The sequence below is a fragment of the Pelodiscus sinensis genome, chromosome 25 (assembly GCF_049634645.1).
Source record: "Pelodiscus sinensis isolate JC-2024 chromosome 25, ASM4963464v1, whole genome shotgun sequence".
Taxonomy (NCBI): Eukaryota; Metazoa; Chordata; order Testudines; family Trionychidae; genus Pelodiscus; species Pelodiscus sinensis.
Window position 1 is genome coordinate 9,883,192 of NC_134735.1, and position 17,868 is coordinate 9,901,059.

Below are 17,868 nucleotides of genomic sequence, written 5' to 3' on the forward strand. Positions count from 1 at the left end.
TCACCCACTCCCCTGGCCTCACTGTGCCGTGGTGCCATCACCACCAGCCGTGGTGACACGGGCTCATGACATCACCCCGTGCTCTGCTTAGGTTGAGCCATCCCGTGACCTCACTGTGTGGCTAGGAACCTGGGGTCATGACATCACCATATGCCAGAATCACTGTGCCGTGACGTCATCACAAGCCTGCTGAATCCGGGTCATGACATCGTTATGCTATGACATCACCGGATGGTTGGGTGGCCTGTTAATGGTGGTTTTAAAGCTGCTGCCTGTTAATTTCTTGTGCTCGGGGAGGTGCTAACTAGCACTTCCCTGTTCACTTTCCGCACACCATTCATGGCTGTACCAACCTTGATCCTATTCTTCCCTGAGTCATGGCTTTTGCAGGGTGAACAGTCCCGCCACCAATGCAACTGTACTAGGGTTGCCAACCCTCCAGGATTGGCTGAGAGTCACCTGGAATCAGCAGCAATCTCCCGGCGACTCTTGAAAAAGTCATTTTAATAGGCTAGTTTAAGAAAATGACATTATCTCATGTTGGTTAAAAAAAATCCCGGGATAGCTTCAGTCAGCGTTGGCATCCTTAAGTTGTGCTGCTGTCATTCTTTGATGAAGAAGCTCTAAAAGGAGGGAGAGTTCTTCCATCAGCTTAGTTACTTCATCTCCACAAGAGACAGTAGGCATGTTGGCAGGAGACACTCTCACATCAGCTTAGTGCTGTGTACATGAAGGATTAAGGTCAGTATAAATACGTTGCTTAAGAGCATGGATTTCTCACGCCCCTGAATAAGCGGGTAGTGTAGACCTGGCCTCTTCTCTTTACTCTCTTCTCATATGGAAACTGTTACATATCCCTACTTATTTTTATTGCCTTTTTCTGCACTTTTTCCAATCCTAATAAAGCTTTAGTGAGATGGGGCAGCCAGAACTACACACGATATTCAAGATGTGGACATACAATGGATTTATATAGTTGCTGCATGGTATTTTCTGTTTTATTATCTAGCCCTTTCCTAATGGGTCTAAGATTCTGTTAGGTTTTTAGACAACTGCTGCACATTAAGTGGACATTTTCAGTGAACTATCCATGATGATTCCAAGATCTCTTGAGTACCAACAGCTAATTTAGAACCCATCATTTTGGATATATGGTTGGGATTACATTTTCCAATGAGCATTATTTTGCATTTATCAATGCTGCGTTTCATCTGCCATTTTGTTCCCCAGTCATCCAGTCAGACTCTAAAAATCCACAGCAGGCTTCTATCAAGCCGAAATATGCCTTTGCTCTCAACATCTCTAACTGCATGCTTTTTCTTGTTATTTAACCATAGTGCCATTTTTTGATCCTCTCACTGTTTTTTTGTGTTGTTTATACTCCCCTGTCAATATCCATCTGTCTTATACCTAGATTGTATCGTTGGGGCAGGAGACCCAGAGGTGTAGCCAGGGTGTTATGCAGCCGGGGGCAAAAGCAAAATTTTCCCCTCCCCCGCACTGCACAGTGGGGCCCTGAACCTGGCACATGGCTGAACCCGACCCTGGGGGGGAGGAGGGGGAGGTTGTATGGCGTCTTCCCCCGCCCCCTCCAGTTTGGGGCCGGGCCCCCGCACGCACTAACCCACTGGCGGAGATAGAGGAGGGTGGGGCTGGAAGTGGAGAGGTGGGGAGGAGGCTCCAGCTGGCAGCAGTAGGCGGAGGAGGAGCAGGGATGACTGGGGGAGCAGAGGGAGACTAAATTGGTGCCCCCCTAGCATGGCACCCAGAGGCAACTGTTCTCCCCCTGCGCCCCTCGCTACGCCCCTGAGGAGATCGAAGTTGACTTTGCTCTGTGTTTGTAATGCACCTGGCACAGCTGAGTTCTGGTCTATGGCTAGGGCTCCTAGGTGCTCAAGGTAATCATTTATTATTAATTATTATTATTATTTTATTATTAATAATAATAATAACAATATTGAATTACAAGAAGACACAGAGTGTCTTAAAAGAGTATCCAACTCTGGAGACTGGTAAAGGCCAATAACAAAAACAATTGCAGAAATCAATGGGTGAGTTCATCATCCCATCTTAGAACAGAGGCTAATTTCATTATGAATGGAGCTGATGTAAAGTCCAGCCAAATCTTTTAATTTTTCCATATGATGTGGTATATTGTTTCTTTCAAATTTTCCTGAGCTTGCTGGGTTTAGCATACTATTGTTCTGTCTACTTTTAGTTCCAAAAAACAGAGCCATTTACTCTTACTTATATCTATCAGAGCCATTAATCTTTTGATTATACTTCATGGAATCAGACAACCAGTTAGATTACTAGATGGCTGATCTTTAATTTACTGATCTCAAAATAAATCTCACAGCATTTTCTTTCAAGTATTTTTATGAATAACCTGCTTTCTAAACAGACAAAACAAAGGAACAAAACAATCTTCCAAGCCAACTGAAATGGAAACACATTCTTTCTTGTCATGTAAAATGAGAATAGATTCCTCATTTGTTTCTCTGGTTTTGCGTTCTCTTCCTTGGAGGAGCCATGTGCTAGTCCAGATGTGAAGTCACCTCAGGGGGAGATGGTGTCACTAGATGATGGAATTTATTTGTGAAAATACTTGGCTACACATGATTTCTGTTGCAGGAAAGGGTTGCTCTATTTTGGGGCCAATACCATTCAACAGGACCCTCAGTCCTTGCTCAGGGAAAACAGCTCTTTGAAGGTTATGGAGATGTGGCCTTAATAGCGACTTCAAGATGGAACTATCCATAGGTTTGTAGTTCTCCATGCAAAAGGGATGGAAAGCCCAGGAATCTATTTGCTCTCAGAGAACCATTCAGGCATGGTCAGGGGGAGGTGAAGGCCTGGTTTGGGGAGGCAAGCCCTGTCCCTTTTGTGCCCACCAGAGCCCAGCCCCCTGTTGTTGTCACTGTAGGGTTGCCAGATGGTTTAACAAAAAATACCGAAACCTCCTCTCCCCCTCCCCCCCCAAAAAATGGGAAAAAATTCTGTTGAGAAAAAGAAAAAAGGACCCCAAGACCCAGAGAGCTGTTAAGCAAACGTCCCCTCCCCCCCCCCAAAAAAAAACCCCAGCGTGGCCTCTTTAAGAAATGCTTTGCTTTTGAGGCTTTTTGCCTTCCTGTGCCAGGCTGGACAGCTCCGCTGTGGAAAGCAGTAAGCACCTGGGATTTTCGCCTCCTGGCCAGGAAAAAATCAGAAAATCTAGACATTTTAGGTGTCCAGTATTTCTTGAATTTTTTACTGGACAGGAGGCAAAAATACCAAACTGTCCAGTTCAGTACCGGACACCTGGCAACCCTAGGTCACTGGCCCTGTCCTGCACCCCCAATCCACTCCGTTATGGGGGCTGGTCCAGCACTCACTGCTAGTGCATCCCCTCCCCCCAGCTCTGAGCAGCTGCCCAGCCCCAGTTTTGGTCCCAGGAGCAGCTAGGCAGCTGCACTGTGGCCCAGCCTTCCTGGCCAGCTGGAGCACGGGGGTGGGTGTCTCTGGGAAGGCAATGCCTTCCCTTGGTAATGTTACCTGCCGCCCATACATTCAGGGACTGACCTCCCCACATCAGGGCTGGAGACAATACAGTACACAAACGACGAGGAGTCCTGTGGCACCTTATAGACTAACTGAAGTGTAGGAGCATAAGCTTTCGTGGGCAAAGACCCACTTCGTCAGATGCATGTAGTGGAAATTTCCAGAGGCAGGAATAAATATGCAGGCCAGGATCAGGCTGGAGATGATGAGGTGATCCAATCAAGGAGGATGAGGCCCACTTCTAGCAGCTGATCTGGAGGTGTGAATTCCAAGGGAACAGAAGCTGCTTTTGTAGTTAGCAAGCCATTCACAGTCTGGGCTCGTCTACACTGGCCCCTTTTCCGGAAGGGGCATGTAAATTTCATGAGTCGTAGTAGGGAAATGCGCGGGGGATTTAAATATCCCCCGCGGCATTTAAATAAAAATGTCCGCCGCTTTTTTCCGGCTTTTAAAAAAGCCGGAAAAGAGCGTCTACACTGGCCCCGATCCTCCGGAAAAAGCGCCCTTTTCCGGAGGCACTTATTCCTACCAGTGACAGTATGGCTGATCTGGTTAGGTCCTGTGATGGTGTTGCTGGCGTATATATGTGGGCAGAGTTGGCACCGAGGTTTGTTGCAAGGATTGGTTCCTGAGTTCGAGTTATTATGGTGCGGTGTGTAGTTGCTGGTGAGAATATGCTTTAGGTTGGCGGGTTGTCTGTGGGCAAGGACCGGCCTACCTCCCAAGGCCTGTGAAAGCGAGGGATCATTGTCCAGGATGGGTTGAAGATCACTAATGATGCGTTGGAGAGGTTTTAGCTGGGGACTGTAGGTGATGGCCAGCAACACCATCACAGGACCTAACCAGATCAGCCATACTGTCACTGGTACATTCTCCTGCACATCCACCAACGTAATATATGCCATCATGTGCCAACAATGCCCCACTGCTATATACATCGGCCAAACAGGACAGTCCCTACGTAAAAGAATCAATGGACACAAATCTGATATTAGGAATGGCAACATACAAAAACCTGTAGGGGAACACTTCAATCTTCCTGGACACACAATTGCAGATCTAAAAGTAGCCATCCTGCAGCAAAAAAACTTCAGGACCAGACTTCAAAGAGAAACTGCTGAGCTACAGTTCATCTTTAAGTTTGACACAATCAACTCTGGATTAAACAAAGACTGTGAATGGCTTGCTAACTACAAAAGCAGCTTCTGTTCCCTTGGAATTCACACCTCCAGATCAGCTGCTAGAAGTGGGCCTCATCCTCCTTGATTGGATCACCTCATCATCTCCAGCCTGATCCTGGCCTGCATATTTATTCCTGCCTCTGGAAATTTCCACTACATGCATCTGACGAAGTGGGTCTTTGCCCACGAAAGCTTATGCTCCTACACTTCAGTTAGTCTATAAGGTGCCACCGGACTCCTCGTCGCTTTTGCAGATTCAGACTAACACGGCTACCCCTCTGATACAGTACACAGTTTACTAGATAGTCTAAACAGGGTTGTCCTTCCTGGCCTAAAGAGAGGGCACCACAGTCACCTGCTTTTGATATTGTATAGTCTCTGTGGTCTGGGGTATTTATTTAATTTCTGTAGTGCTCAGAAGTGATTTGTAAGATGATGTTAACAGCCTCTACTTTTCAGTCTGTTTTGGATAAGCCTACAATTTCTGTTTTTCTCTTCATGGAATTATCTGAGCCTTAAGCATTTACAAAACACACATTGATGTGGGAATTATAAAAATTAATTCCAAATTGTAGATAATTGTTTAAGCTATCAGACTTAAGGCTTATGCAGAAGAGTTTTCCCAGGACTGGTGTGTTTTCTATTAGAGGTGATATCAATCTGTCAAATGATCCTTTTGATTTTCAAACTCTTAGACTAAATAGTTGAGTAATACTTGTCTCCTTTCCCCCTCCCCCCATTTCCCTCCCTTTTCCTTAGGAAAACACTTTTTTTCTTAACTAAAAATCTTGGAATGCTTCCAGAAAATTAATGCTCCTTTCTTTGAAGGAGCAGAAAAAGTCAGTTTCATAAATGTAGCTTGTGTTATGGAGAACTGTTATAAAATGCCCAATGAATCCTGAGGGCATTTGGATTGGTTTCTGGGGAAATTTCTGCCTTTCAAAGGAGTTGGCACAGAGGCCAAAGTGCTGATCTACCTAGGTTCAGAACTGGAAGTCCTGTCCTTCAAATCCTGTCCTTCAAATTAGAAACCTTCTGAGGATACATCTAAATAGCAGTATTACAGGCAGTTCCCGACTTACGCGGATCCGACTTATGTCGGATCCGCACTTACGAATGGGGCTTTTCTCGCCCCGGAGCTCACGGGCGGCGGGTCGCCGCCCATGTCCTCCGGGGCGAAAAAAGCTTTTCCCGGTCTCCCTGGTCTGTTGGGGGGGGTCCAGCAAAGCCGCTGGACCCCCCCCCCCAGCAGACCAGGGACACCCGAGCAAAGCCGCCGCCTGGGCGGCTTTGCTCCTGTCCCCCTGGTCTGCTGGGGGGGTCCAGGAGGACAGGAGCAAAGCCAGACCAGGGGGACAGGAGCAAAGCCGCCCAGGCGGCGGGGGTCCCGCTGCCTGGGCGGCTTTGCTCCCGGGCAAACGAGCAAAGCCACCCAGGTGGCAGCTTTGCTCGGGTGTCCCTGGTCTGCTGGGGGGTTCCAGCAGCTTTGCTGGACCCCCCCAGCAGACCAGGAGGACAGGAGCAAAGCCACACGGGGAGCGGGGTCCCTCCGCCTGTGCGGCTTTGCTCGGGTCTCCCTGGTCTGCTGGGGGGGGAGGGGGCACAGCTAGTGCGCCCCTCCCAGCAGACCAGGCTTTTGTTGCGGGATGCCTTGGGTAGAGCAGCTGGGGTGCTGCCAGGTTGGTCCTGTGGGAACCTACTGGGCAGCGCCCCAGCTGTTCTGTCCCAGGCTCCAGATTCAGCAGCTCTTGAAACTCTGCCTCCGGCTTCCTGTAGTCAGCCCCTGGTCAGTTTCAGTGGCAGCAGCTGAATCTGGACGCCAGTTCCGACTTACATACAAATTCAATTTAAGAACAAACCTATAGTCCCTATCTTGTACGTAACCCGGGGACTGCCTGTATTTCTAGCATTGCGAGATAGTTTCATAAAAAATACCAAACATGGCAGGGAAAAAAATTGTTTGAGCAAAAAAAAGACGGGGACCAAAGTTGTTGAAAAAAAAAAACCTGCACCAAAAAAAAATAAAATAAAAATCACAGCATCTTTAAATCCCCCACTCGCCGCCTCTACCCAACATGGCAGGGGAAGAATGTCCCAAACTGGCCAATACCAGACACCTGGCAACCCTAATTATTTCAGAATAACTGATGTTGTTTCAAAATATTAAAGAGTATGACTACACAGCAAGCTGTTATGTCCAAATAATGTCAAGATGGCGCACTTCTTACTCTGACTACTGTAACCCTCATTTCATGAGGACTAAGGGAGGTCAAAGGAAGAGTGTTCTTCCATTGACTTCTTGCTGTGTAGACAGCGCCAAAAGCCAAATTAAGCTATTTCGAGGTCAGCTACGCAATTGAGGTATCTGAAATTACGTATCTTAATTGGACTTTTGCCCTGCAGTGTAAATATGCTCTGAGTGGACTGCACACATTTATCCTTCCACTGGGCAGCAAAGGGTGAAATACAGGGAGTTTATTGACATTAATGTGCATTCCTTTCATTGTCAAAATGCAACATCTTTGAACATCTTTAGACATTTTTAAATCAGCAGATCCAGCTAACTTGCATCCAAGATTTTTAAAAAAGCTGGCCAGGGAGTGAGCATTGGACCAGTTACATTGATTTTTGATAAATCATGGAGCTTTGGGGAGGAAGAAGGCTAGTGTTGTGCCAATTTTTAAAAAGGGTGAACAGAATGACCAGTTAATTCTAGGCCTCTCCACTTGATTATAGGCCTCTACTAATTATAGGCCTCTCCACTGGGCAACATAATGGAGCGGTTGATATGAGACTTGATTACTAAAGAATTAAAAGAAGTTAATATCATTAATGCAAATCAGCATGGGTTTTGGAAAACAGATCCCGTCAAGCCAATATAATATCTTTATTTGATGAGATTACAAGTTTGGCTGAAAAAGGCAAAATCGTTGGTGTCTTAAACTTAGACTTCTGTAAATTGTTTGATATGGTGCCGCACAACATTTTTTATTAAAAAACTAGAATGATGTAAAATTAACATGTCACGCACCTGGATTAAAAACTCGTTGATAGCTTTCAAAATGTATCTGTAAGGGAGAATTACCAATCTATTTCCAATGGGATCCCCTGTAGGGATTGGTTCTTGGCCCTACACTATTTCATATTTTTAGCAAATGACCTGGAAGAAATCATAAAGTAATCATTCATAAAATTTGCAGATGACATAAAACTTGAGGGACAGGTGGTAAATAATGAAAAGGCCAGGTCACTGATTGATAGTGATCAGGACTGCTTGGTAAATTGGGTGGAAGCAAACAACACACATTTTAATGAGGCTGAATATAAATGCATACCTTTGGGAGAAAGAATGTTGGCCATACTTGCAGGATGACTGAAAAAGATTTGGGAGTCTCTCAGTAGATAACCAGATGAACACGAGCCAAAACAACTAATGTAATCTTAGACTGCATAAACAAGGGAATCTCAGATATGAATAGAAAGGTTATTTTATCTCTGTATTTGGAATTGGTGCAACTACCGCAAGAACACTGGGTCTAGTTCTGGTAGACACAATTCAAGAAGAAAGTTGATAAACTGGAGAGGGTTCAGAGAAGAGCCATGAGAATGATTAAAGGATAAGAAAACCTGCCTTATTAATGATAGACTCAGGGGCCTGGTATATTAGAACAGGCAGGTCATCTTCAGGTACGCAACTCCATCTATACAAAATGTGTAGCTGGAGTCAGCTTATCTTAAGCCGAGCCGTGGTGGTGTCCTCATAGCGGAAAGCCGATGGGAGCAAACGGTCCCATCAGCTTCCCTTACTCCTTGCAGAAGGAGAAGTACCAGCCACCGGCAGGGGCTGCCCTCAGCATCTGATTTAGGAGTCTATACTAGAACCGCTAAATTTAATGCTAGAAGATCAACTTCCGGAGTATTGATCTTCTTGAAAGTATAGACATGCACATGGAGCTCAATCTATTTATCTGAACAAAGAGAAATTTAAGGCTTAAGTAAGTATTTACAGGAGTATTTAACAATGGGTACTTCAATCTAGCATGGGCCAATGGCTGGAAGTTGAAGTCAGACATATTCAGATTGGAAATTAGATGTGAAGTTTTGATGATGAGAGTCATTAAACATTGGAATAATTTACCGAGGATTATGGTAGATTCTTCATGTCTGAACATTTTTAGATTAAGATTGGATGTTTTTCTATAGAATATGGCCTAGGACTGTGCCGTATTGAGACATGCTGAGGCACTAAGATAGGGCAAGTTTAAAGGCCTCCTAGCATTACCAAAATTATGTATTATTCTAACAGAAAGAACAATGAAAATAGAAATAATAATAATATACTGGTACATTGGTGAAGATTCAACTAATTTTTTTTTATGTAAAGGCCCTTCATAATCTGAGGCCCTAAAATGAAGTTTACTTAGTTTGTGCATAAATCCAACACTGGTCTAGGAATAAGTTTGGGGAAGTTCTCTGGCCCATGTTATGCAGTAGGTCAGACTGACTTTGGTATCTAATATAATCTAATTCAATCTAATCTTATCTATTCTAGTTTTTCATGACATTAAATATATTTCTGAAACTACCTTTTTCTGTTCTTTCAAAGAAAGTGACATAAGTTATTTGTAAGGATTCCAAGATTTTTCAGAACCCTTAGCATTCTGAACTGAGTACTTGTGCATTTCCCCTAAATTGACTAAATATCACATAGGGGACTACAGATTGAACCTTGCTAGTCTTGCACTCTTTGGCCTGGTACCATCCGTGATCTGGCATGATTTTAGTGAGCCAGATGTCTACTTATCGTGGGTGTGGCCAAGTTTTTTCCACAGTCCCATAAAGTTTGTTTACAGCCACCAGTCCTGTCTCTCAGTGATCTGTGCTGTTATTGAGCTCTAATTTACCCCTCGATGTTTTCTAAGAGCCCAGTAAGCAGTAGAAGTGTTGGTGATGCTGCTAGATGACATTGACTTCCTGTGGTTTTGCAAATTCTCTGGTTCGGCAAGAAGGTACCAAGGGTGCTGGACTAGAGAGGTTCAACCTGTATGTAGCCTGCCATATTTCTTCAGCTATGAAAAGACTCATTCTCAAATTTAGTCTGGCAGGAAGAATTCCAGCATCTAAGGTTACTGAGCTGATGTATCTAATTATATGTGATTCAGACATTTATACTTGTTGCCCTGCAGAACACAAGCTTGTTCATTTCAATACTGATACATACTGACTTTGTTTTTCTAACCCACTCTCTTGTTTTTCAAATAATTAGAGTGGTGTGTTGCCCACCATCGTTCCCAGAACAGGAGAGGCAGGCCAAGCCTTCATGCCAGGCTGTTAGAGCTGCCAAAAGCCTTTCATTTAATTGACAAGATTGGTCTGACCTTTGCTGATGTTTAGTAATTTTGAATTTTGCTCAGTTCTTTGTGTTATGGTTTGATTGCTTTAACCCCCACCACACACAATGTATACGGCCATATGATTTTAGCAGAATGATTCATTCCCATAATTACATATGTAAGGAATAGGGGGAATAAACAGGAAGAACTGGAAGTATTAGCACATAACCTAAATTATGATTGAATTGGCACCACAAAGATATGTTGGGTTAAGTCGTATGATTGGAATACAGGTGCAGATGAGAATTGCTTGTTCAGGAAGGAAAAGCAGGATGAAAAGGGAAGAAGTGTTGATATTATACATTAAGGCTATGTCTACACTGGCATGATTTTCCGAAAATGCTTTTAATGGAAAAGTTTCCATTAAAAGCATTTTCAGAAAAGCACATCTAGATTGGCAGGATGCTTTTCCACAAAAGCACTTTTTGCGGAAAAGCGTCCATGGCCAATCTAGAGGCGGTTTTCCGCAAAAAAGCCCCGATCGCCATTTTTGCGATCGGGGCTTTTTTACGGAAAAAACTACCGTGCTGTTTACACTGGCCCTTTTGGGCAAAAGTCTTTCGGAAAAAGACTTTTGCCCAAACAGGAGCAGCATAGTATTTCCGGGAAAGCACTGACGATCTTACATGAGATCGTCAGTGCTTTTCCGGAAATTCAAGCGGCCAGTGTAGACAGCTGGCAAGTTTTTCCGCAAAAGCAGGTGATTTTGTGGAAAACCTTGCCAGTCTAGACACAGCCCATAGGAAAAGTACTGGCAGGTCGGGGGAGTAACCCCAAGTTTGACAAACTAGTGAAAAGTTCAACTTGCCAGTCTAGACACAGCCTAACTGTCTAGACTGGCCAGTATTTCCGGAAAATCAGCCGCTTTTCCGGAAAAACTTGCCAGCTGTCTACACTGGCCGCTTGAATTTCCGGAATAGCACTGACGATCTCATGTAAGTGCATTTCTGCAAAAGCACTGACTTCCTACTGTAAGAAATCAGTGCTTCTTGCGGAAATACTATGCTGCTCCCGTTCAGGCAAAAGTCCCTTTTGCGCAAAGATTTTGCGCAAAAGGGCCAGTGTAGACAGCTGAGATTTGTTTTCCGCAAAAAAGCCCAGATCGCGAAAATGGCAATCGGCGCCTTTTTGTGGAAAAGCACGTCTAGATTGCACGGACGCTTTTCTGCAAAAAGTGCTTTTGCGGAAAAGCGTCCATGCCAATCTAGACTCTCTGTTCCACAAATGCTTTTAACGGAAAACTTTTCTGTTAAAAGCATTTCCGGAAAATCATGCCAGTCTAGACACAGCCTAAGAGTATGAACACTTGTTCTGAGGTCCAGAAGGAGGTGAGAGGCAGACTAGTCCCTGAATAAAGCTAATAGAGGTAACAAATATGAGTGATATCTAGATAGGGGGGTTCTACTATAGTACATGAAATTAGGAAGAGGAGCTAGAAATAAATAACAGAAATATTCAAAATACAAGACTTGGCAGGTATGGGGGACTTTTAACTACCCAGGCATCTGTTGGAAAAGTAATATGGCAAATAACAGAATTTCCAACAGGTTCTTGGAATGTATTGGAGCAAGTTTTTGTTTCAGAAACCAAGGGGAAATTATTTTAAACTTAGTTCTGATCAACAGGGAGGTTTGGTGACTTCTTAAGTGAGAAATAAGAAAGACCCTAGATCTCACTGCCTTTGATTTTCCCTTCCCTCAGCTGCAACTGAAAACAGCAAAGAAAAGAGAGCAGGAGGAAGAAGAGGGAAAAAAGGAGATGATGGTAAGAAGATAGGGAGAATGAAGAGCATGAGCAGACTGACTTTAATGGCACCTGGGGCTGCTCAATACCTTGCAGGATTGAATCCTATGAAAGCAGGGCTTATGTCAGACTCAACCCCCTGCAGGTCACTTAGATTTATAAGGCCTGACTACCTCTGTATCATTCCATTGAAGACTGTGGAGTTACAGCAGCATTGTGAATCAGGCCCGTGATGTCTGTCTTATGTATAAAGTATTCATTAGGAACAGGGCCAGACCTATCCTGAGGCAAATTGAAGCGGCCGCCTCAGGTGCCAGACAGGGAGGAGGGGGCACCACTAGGACCCAGGGTGTAGAAAATTGTGTCTGCTGCTGGTGCAGATTTATTCTCTCTGCTCTAGATGCACAGAGATGGTGGAGTAGCTGTGCTGAAGGAAGGAGGGCACAAGAGACCTTTCAAAGTTTTGGCCCAAGTGAAGGGGCATGGGGGCTCCCCGCCTCAGGTGCCAAAATGTTGTGGGCCGGCTATGGTTAGGAATTTGGAATATAAAGTGTTTACACATAAATATTCCTTCTGAAAAATAAAGTAAGACAGCAAGCTTCTGTGACCTAAATTTATTAGGCATAAAATGTGATTTATTCTCCAGAAAGCTATGCATATCACATGCTGCATTTTACCTTCTAGCAGTCCACATCCCATGATTTTGCATACAATTTTTTCATGTGTGATGGATGACACCCAAGAATCTAGCCAATCTGCTTTGCACTAGTTGTAAATAATTCTATATAATCTACCTACAATCCCCACACTCCACTATTTGTTCTCAACAGAGCTCTGCTGCTCTTCAGCTATGACTGGGGTCTTGGCAAGGTGGTAGTGCAGTATTTAACTGGGCACACTATATTATCCTGTATATAAATACCATCAGAATGATTTATTTGGTGTGACTGGTTGTATAAAGTTGGGATTTTTGTCATTTAAATGGAGATTTTTTAAGAAATAAAGTGTTCAGTTTACTGCCCCATTCTGTGGGGTCCATTGATTTAATAGAATCTGTCAATATATACCCAATCTTCCTTCAGATCTCCTTTGAAAATGTAACCCAGATAACAGCATCCAAGAGCACCCAGTGCACCATGCGAATAGCCTTCCTTTAATCAAAGCCAGGACTTCAGAGTGAAACATCATTTTAATGTAAACATGCACTAAAACATGTATACATTCTCTCCATTTCTATGGGAGTAAAAGGCTAGTAAATTATTATTTGAAGAATTGGTATATGCACATTTTAAACCTAGCTGTGGCAGGTGAAAATGTAGAATTACATTAAACACAAAGGGTGAAAGCATAATACTTACAGCCAGTCTGTGTTCAGTGAGATAAGTCTGTTTCGGCACCTAAATCTCAGCAAATGAGATAAAAATTAAACAATTTCAAAACTGAGGGTTGTAGAGTGATGATATTCTGTTCCTTTTCCTTTGTTTCAGTTGTAGCAGAACTGGGAAAAATTACCCAAATGCAAAGCGGAAAAATCTGGAAGCTGTATGCAGATTTTGAAAAGTAATCTGTCCACTGAATTGAAATGTGATTTAAAATGTTTTTGTTTCACTAATATAAACAAACATATCTCTGTCCACGGGAGCGTCCAAGAATGTCCATGATTCTATCTAATCTAATCTAATCTAATCTAATCTAATCTAATCTAATCTAATCTAATCTAATCTAATCTAATCTAATCTATCTGAATTGCACAAAACACTCCTCCAGCTAGCCATTCCTGAATCTATCTGGAATCGTGGAGAAAAAACTGCTGCATATAAGAGACATTGTTCTTCATTCTGTATATATTTTTGAACCACTAGTTTAAGACACTGATTTTTGTGAACAATACAGTGAACAAAAATTCTCAGCACCCAAACTTGCTAAAAACATGTTTTTAGGGGATGGCAGATAGAGAACACCACAGTAGGGCTATGTCTAGACTGCAGGCTTCTTTCGAAAGAGGCTCTTTCGAAAGATCGCGTCTAGACAGCAGGCGGATCTTTCGATAGAGGAAATCCGCTTTTTCGAAAGAGAGCACCCAGCGAGTCTGGATGCTCTCTTTCGAAGACGGCCTCTTTACATTGTAGAACGCCTTCTTTCGAAAGAGGAACTTTTGAAAGAAGGCGTTCTTCCTCGTGAAACGAGGTTTACCGCCATCGAAAGAAAAGCCGCATTCTTTCGAAATAATTTCGAAAGAACGCGGCTTGAGTCTGGACGCAGGGGAAGTTTTTTCGGGAAAAGGCTACTTTTCCCGAAAAAACCCCTGAGTCTGGACACGGCCTAGATGTTTTGTTGTAAAAGGAAAGAAAGCGTGCAACATGCAACTGAACTGAGAAGAATGAAGCCCTTCTAATAAATTCCAAAATTGGGACCAGTCTCACCGCTCAATCATTACTCCTCTTCTTGGAAACATGTTGGCTAAAAGCAATGTGCTTTTAAATCCCCAAACACAATCAGCTGGAGGTGGAAATAAACACCCACAAATCAGAAAAAAGTCATGAACATGTTTTTAAAAATTTTGAAAAAATCTCCAGTCAAAATTTTCTAAAAGAATGGATTTTAAATAATCACATTTTCATTGAAAAATTACAAAATCCAAAGCTTTTGTTTTGTGTTTTTCCATTGGTTCTCTCATTTTGCTGTTGAAAAAGGGAAATAAGGAGAAAGAAGAAACAAAAACCCAGACAATTTCACAAAATGAAATACTTTTGCAAAGTTTTCGGAGAAAAAAAAGGCAATTGAAAAGTCTGGACTAGCTTTAAGTGGATCCAAACAAAACTTTAGTGTTGAAGCTGCTTAGACACACCTGACTCTGATATGTGAACCCTCCCTGCACTAGCTATGAAGCAGAAAGAGCTGGATGACATTGGAGTAGAAAGTTCTGAGTGTCAAACATCTATTTTGAAGGTATTGCTGCTTTAATTTCCAAAACAACCCAGTGGAGAGGATTGGAAAATTGTGTCAAAAGCCCTTGGTAATGACAGGGGGACCCACTTCAAGTTAGCAAATTTGAAGTGAAAATCCTCCCTGGCAGAGGATTAGCACAAGGACTATTCACCTAAGTCCCATTTAAGACATCAAAATGGGGCTGAGGTGGAACTGAAGTGTTGCCTAAGTCCCTGCACAGTTCTCTGAAATAACAAGTAACCGACAAACATGACAACAACAAATAAAAAATGCTGCAGCTCCACTTGTGCTTGGCTGATTTACCTTGATGTGCTGTTTAATTTTTAAATATGGATGCTAATATCGGATATTATTTAGGGAATCCTTTATGGTACCAGTCAGGAATATAAAACCCCACTAATGCCCTCTCTCTCTTCTTTTCAGGCCCCAGGAATGGTGATGGAAATTAATAACACCCTGCACAGATATGAAATTTATATCTGTATCCATATCCGTAAAAATGAGCCGCGGATATCCCTATCCACATCCATGGATATAGATACCCCCAGATATAAAACAGCTATCTGCAAATTTGCAGGGCTCCAGATACACAATTTGTCTCTGCAGCTGCTTCCATTTCTTCAAAAATGAGCTGCTAATATCGGCATTTACGTTTGTGGATACAGAGACCTGCACATATAAAGCAGATAAATTGCAGGATTATAGATACAAAATTTGTATCTGCAGCCACAAAATGAGCTGCAGATATCCACATTTACGTCCAGGGATGCGGATAGCCTTGGATATAAAGCAGCTATCCATGGATTTGCACAGTTCTAGAAAGTAGCCAAGTGAGACTCCTGAAAAGGTTACTGGATATTGCAGCTGAACAACTGGAGGGGAAAAGGTTCATGTTAGGTACAAAGCCTCAATACAAACAGATGACTTAGCTCACAGCTTGCTGACAATAGAAAATAAAGTGAGACCCCGTCTTTCAACTGGGGAGGTCTCCTCCAGAATTTATCTAAACAGGATCTATAAACAGTTGAAAAGATGAGTTTTGAGAACCTCCCTCTTGCTCTCTGCCTGGTATGCTGCTCATTTATCAATGTGCTGAAATGGAATCCCCTCTAAAAGATATAATGGCTGCTTGTTTACTTAAGCACAAAGTGGATGACGGGCCCAAAGGCCTTGCTGTCAGCACGGCAGGCCCGGAGAGCTTGGCACAGCTCTGGCACTGGACCAGCTGTGCAGCTCCCACATTCTGAACCCTGCCAACTCTGCCCCAGAGCAGGCAGGCCCCAAAGAGAATTCCAGGAGCTTTTCCTAGTATTGCAACGGCATGGACTTTTGTTTGCTGAAATACAACAAGCATGCTTCCCAGCCAGCCAACACAACGGGCATGTGAGGAAATGCAGCCAGTCAGATCAAGTGGCTCTATGTGACCTCTGCAAATATGTGCAGCAAGAGATGCACACTTTGAAGGCTGCCAAAAATACGTGTGCTACTTCAGTCTCTTGGAAGGCCTGCAGGCCACAGGCCTTGTGCTGCACAGGAGTAATGTCACCCGGGGGATTAAATCTTTGCTAAGTGGGGAGATCCAGAGAGTGCTGGTGTTAATTCTAAGACAGCCCAACTAGCGACATGCAGATTAATGGCTTTTGAATGGATTTAAAAGCTCTGCATATTTTTCCCACTCCGGAGACTTAACTACATGGCTTTTTCCTTCCTCAGTTCAGCACACAATCCTTCGCACTGTGACTATCGGCAGAATCACAACATCAAACCAATTTGCGGTTTGCTGTCACCTCTATTTCTCAACTTGCTGCATGATGGGAAACTCCCCACGGGGCTTAATGGACATGGACAGGGATTGTAAAAGTGAATGATGACTGATTTGTGGCTAGGATGCAGCTGGCTACATTTTCTGAAAGCTCTTATGAGTTTTCCTTCTGCAAGCGAGTCCCTCCCCCATTGGGACACCAGCCTCTTTGGGGGCTGAGCCATGAACCACACAATTGGAAATTTGGAGGTCATTATGTTGGACTTTTTTTTTTAATTTTGAAATACATTTTTGAAGCCATTTCAGGGCAGACATCTCTGACCTCTTCTCACAAAGGTTTAACATATATTCTCATACAGCTTAGAACAAAGGAAGGGGGAATAGAAACAGGCCACTATCTTTGCGCGATTCCAGATCCTGTGATTCTGAACAATAGCAAATCAGTTCTAGTCTCTGGCTGAAGCTGTGTTATGCTGGGGTTTACATGGCTGACTTCTATTTGAGTCATTATATCAGGAATATTGGCACCACTGCCTTCCAGTCTGGTTCATACTTTCTCCCCAGTTTCCACAGTAAACTCCTTAGCATTTAAACTTCATCTCTTATATTTTCTTACTCCTCTTCTTAGAGGTTTGCACTTTACGGTCCTATGTTGCGTATGTGTGTGGTCTCCGTCTTTGTGTGTGGCAGTGGGGGTTGGTTCTGTCTGTCTGAATGTGTCTGTTATGTAGCAGTGCTCTGGTTCCATAAAGCTTTCATATACATAGCAGCAATGTACTCTTGCCATCATGTGACTACAAAGGGGCAGCTATTGGGCAGGGCTAGCAAGAGTCATGGGGACCACAGTCCCTCTCTGCTGGCTTTTCCTTTTCTTGGTGCCAGATTTGGCCTCTTTGGTGTCTTTCTGGTTTCTGTTTCCATTCATGTTATCTCGCTTTTCTTGCTCTTCCTTTCGTTTCCTTTTCCCTGAAACCAAGCAAAGGAGCAACAATGAGACTATCGAATGGAAGGCTGACTCATCTCAGAGCTGAGTGCTGCCATTGCCTCCTGGCCACTGGCCCGCTGGCCTGCTGGCTAGTGAGCACTGCCATTTCACAGGGCCTGCCGGCACGCTGGCCTAGCTGTCTAGTGAGCACTGCTAGTGGGTGGGGGAAGTTTAGGTTGGATATTAGGAAAAACTATTTCCCTAGGAGGGTGGTGAAGCACTGGGATGGGTTCCCTAGGGAGGGGGTGGAATCTGGTTTTAAATCCTGGCTTGACAAAGCCCTGGCTGGAATGATTTAGTTGGGGTTGGTCCTGC

The 17,868-nt window shown here is 43.6% G+C and overlaps 1 protein-coding gene and 1 long non-coding RNA gene across 5 annotated transcripts in view; one reads left to right on the forward strand and one right to left on the reverse strand.

The window, feature by feature from the left end:
* Window positions 1-58: 58 nt before the first annotated feature.
* LOC142819934 (uncharacterized) lies at window positions 59-14,324 on the forward strand. Its single transcript, XR_012897619.1, has 3 exons — window positions 59-741; window positions 11,816-11,878; window positions 13,345-14,324. It is a non-coding gene; the product is annotated as an uncharacterized LOC142819934 (long non-coding RNA).
* RSPO1 (R-spondin 1) overlaps window positions 11,898-17,868 on the reverse strand; it is a 57,734-nt gene continuing 51,763 nt past the window's right edge. For 3 of the 4 annotated variants that reach the window (XM_006134252.4, XM_006134251.4, XM_075908893.1), the window contains one exon: window positions 16,822-17,534. In XM_006134252.4, the coding sequence (XP_006134314.1) occupies window positions 17,377-17,534 (158 nt within the window). In that variant the 3' untranslated portion in view covers window positions 16,822-17,376. Of the gene's footprint in view, window positions 13,255-16,821; window positions 17,535-17,868 lie in introns of those variants that run through there. The other variant, XM_075908895.1, reaches the window with a different exon arrangement.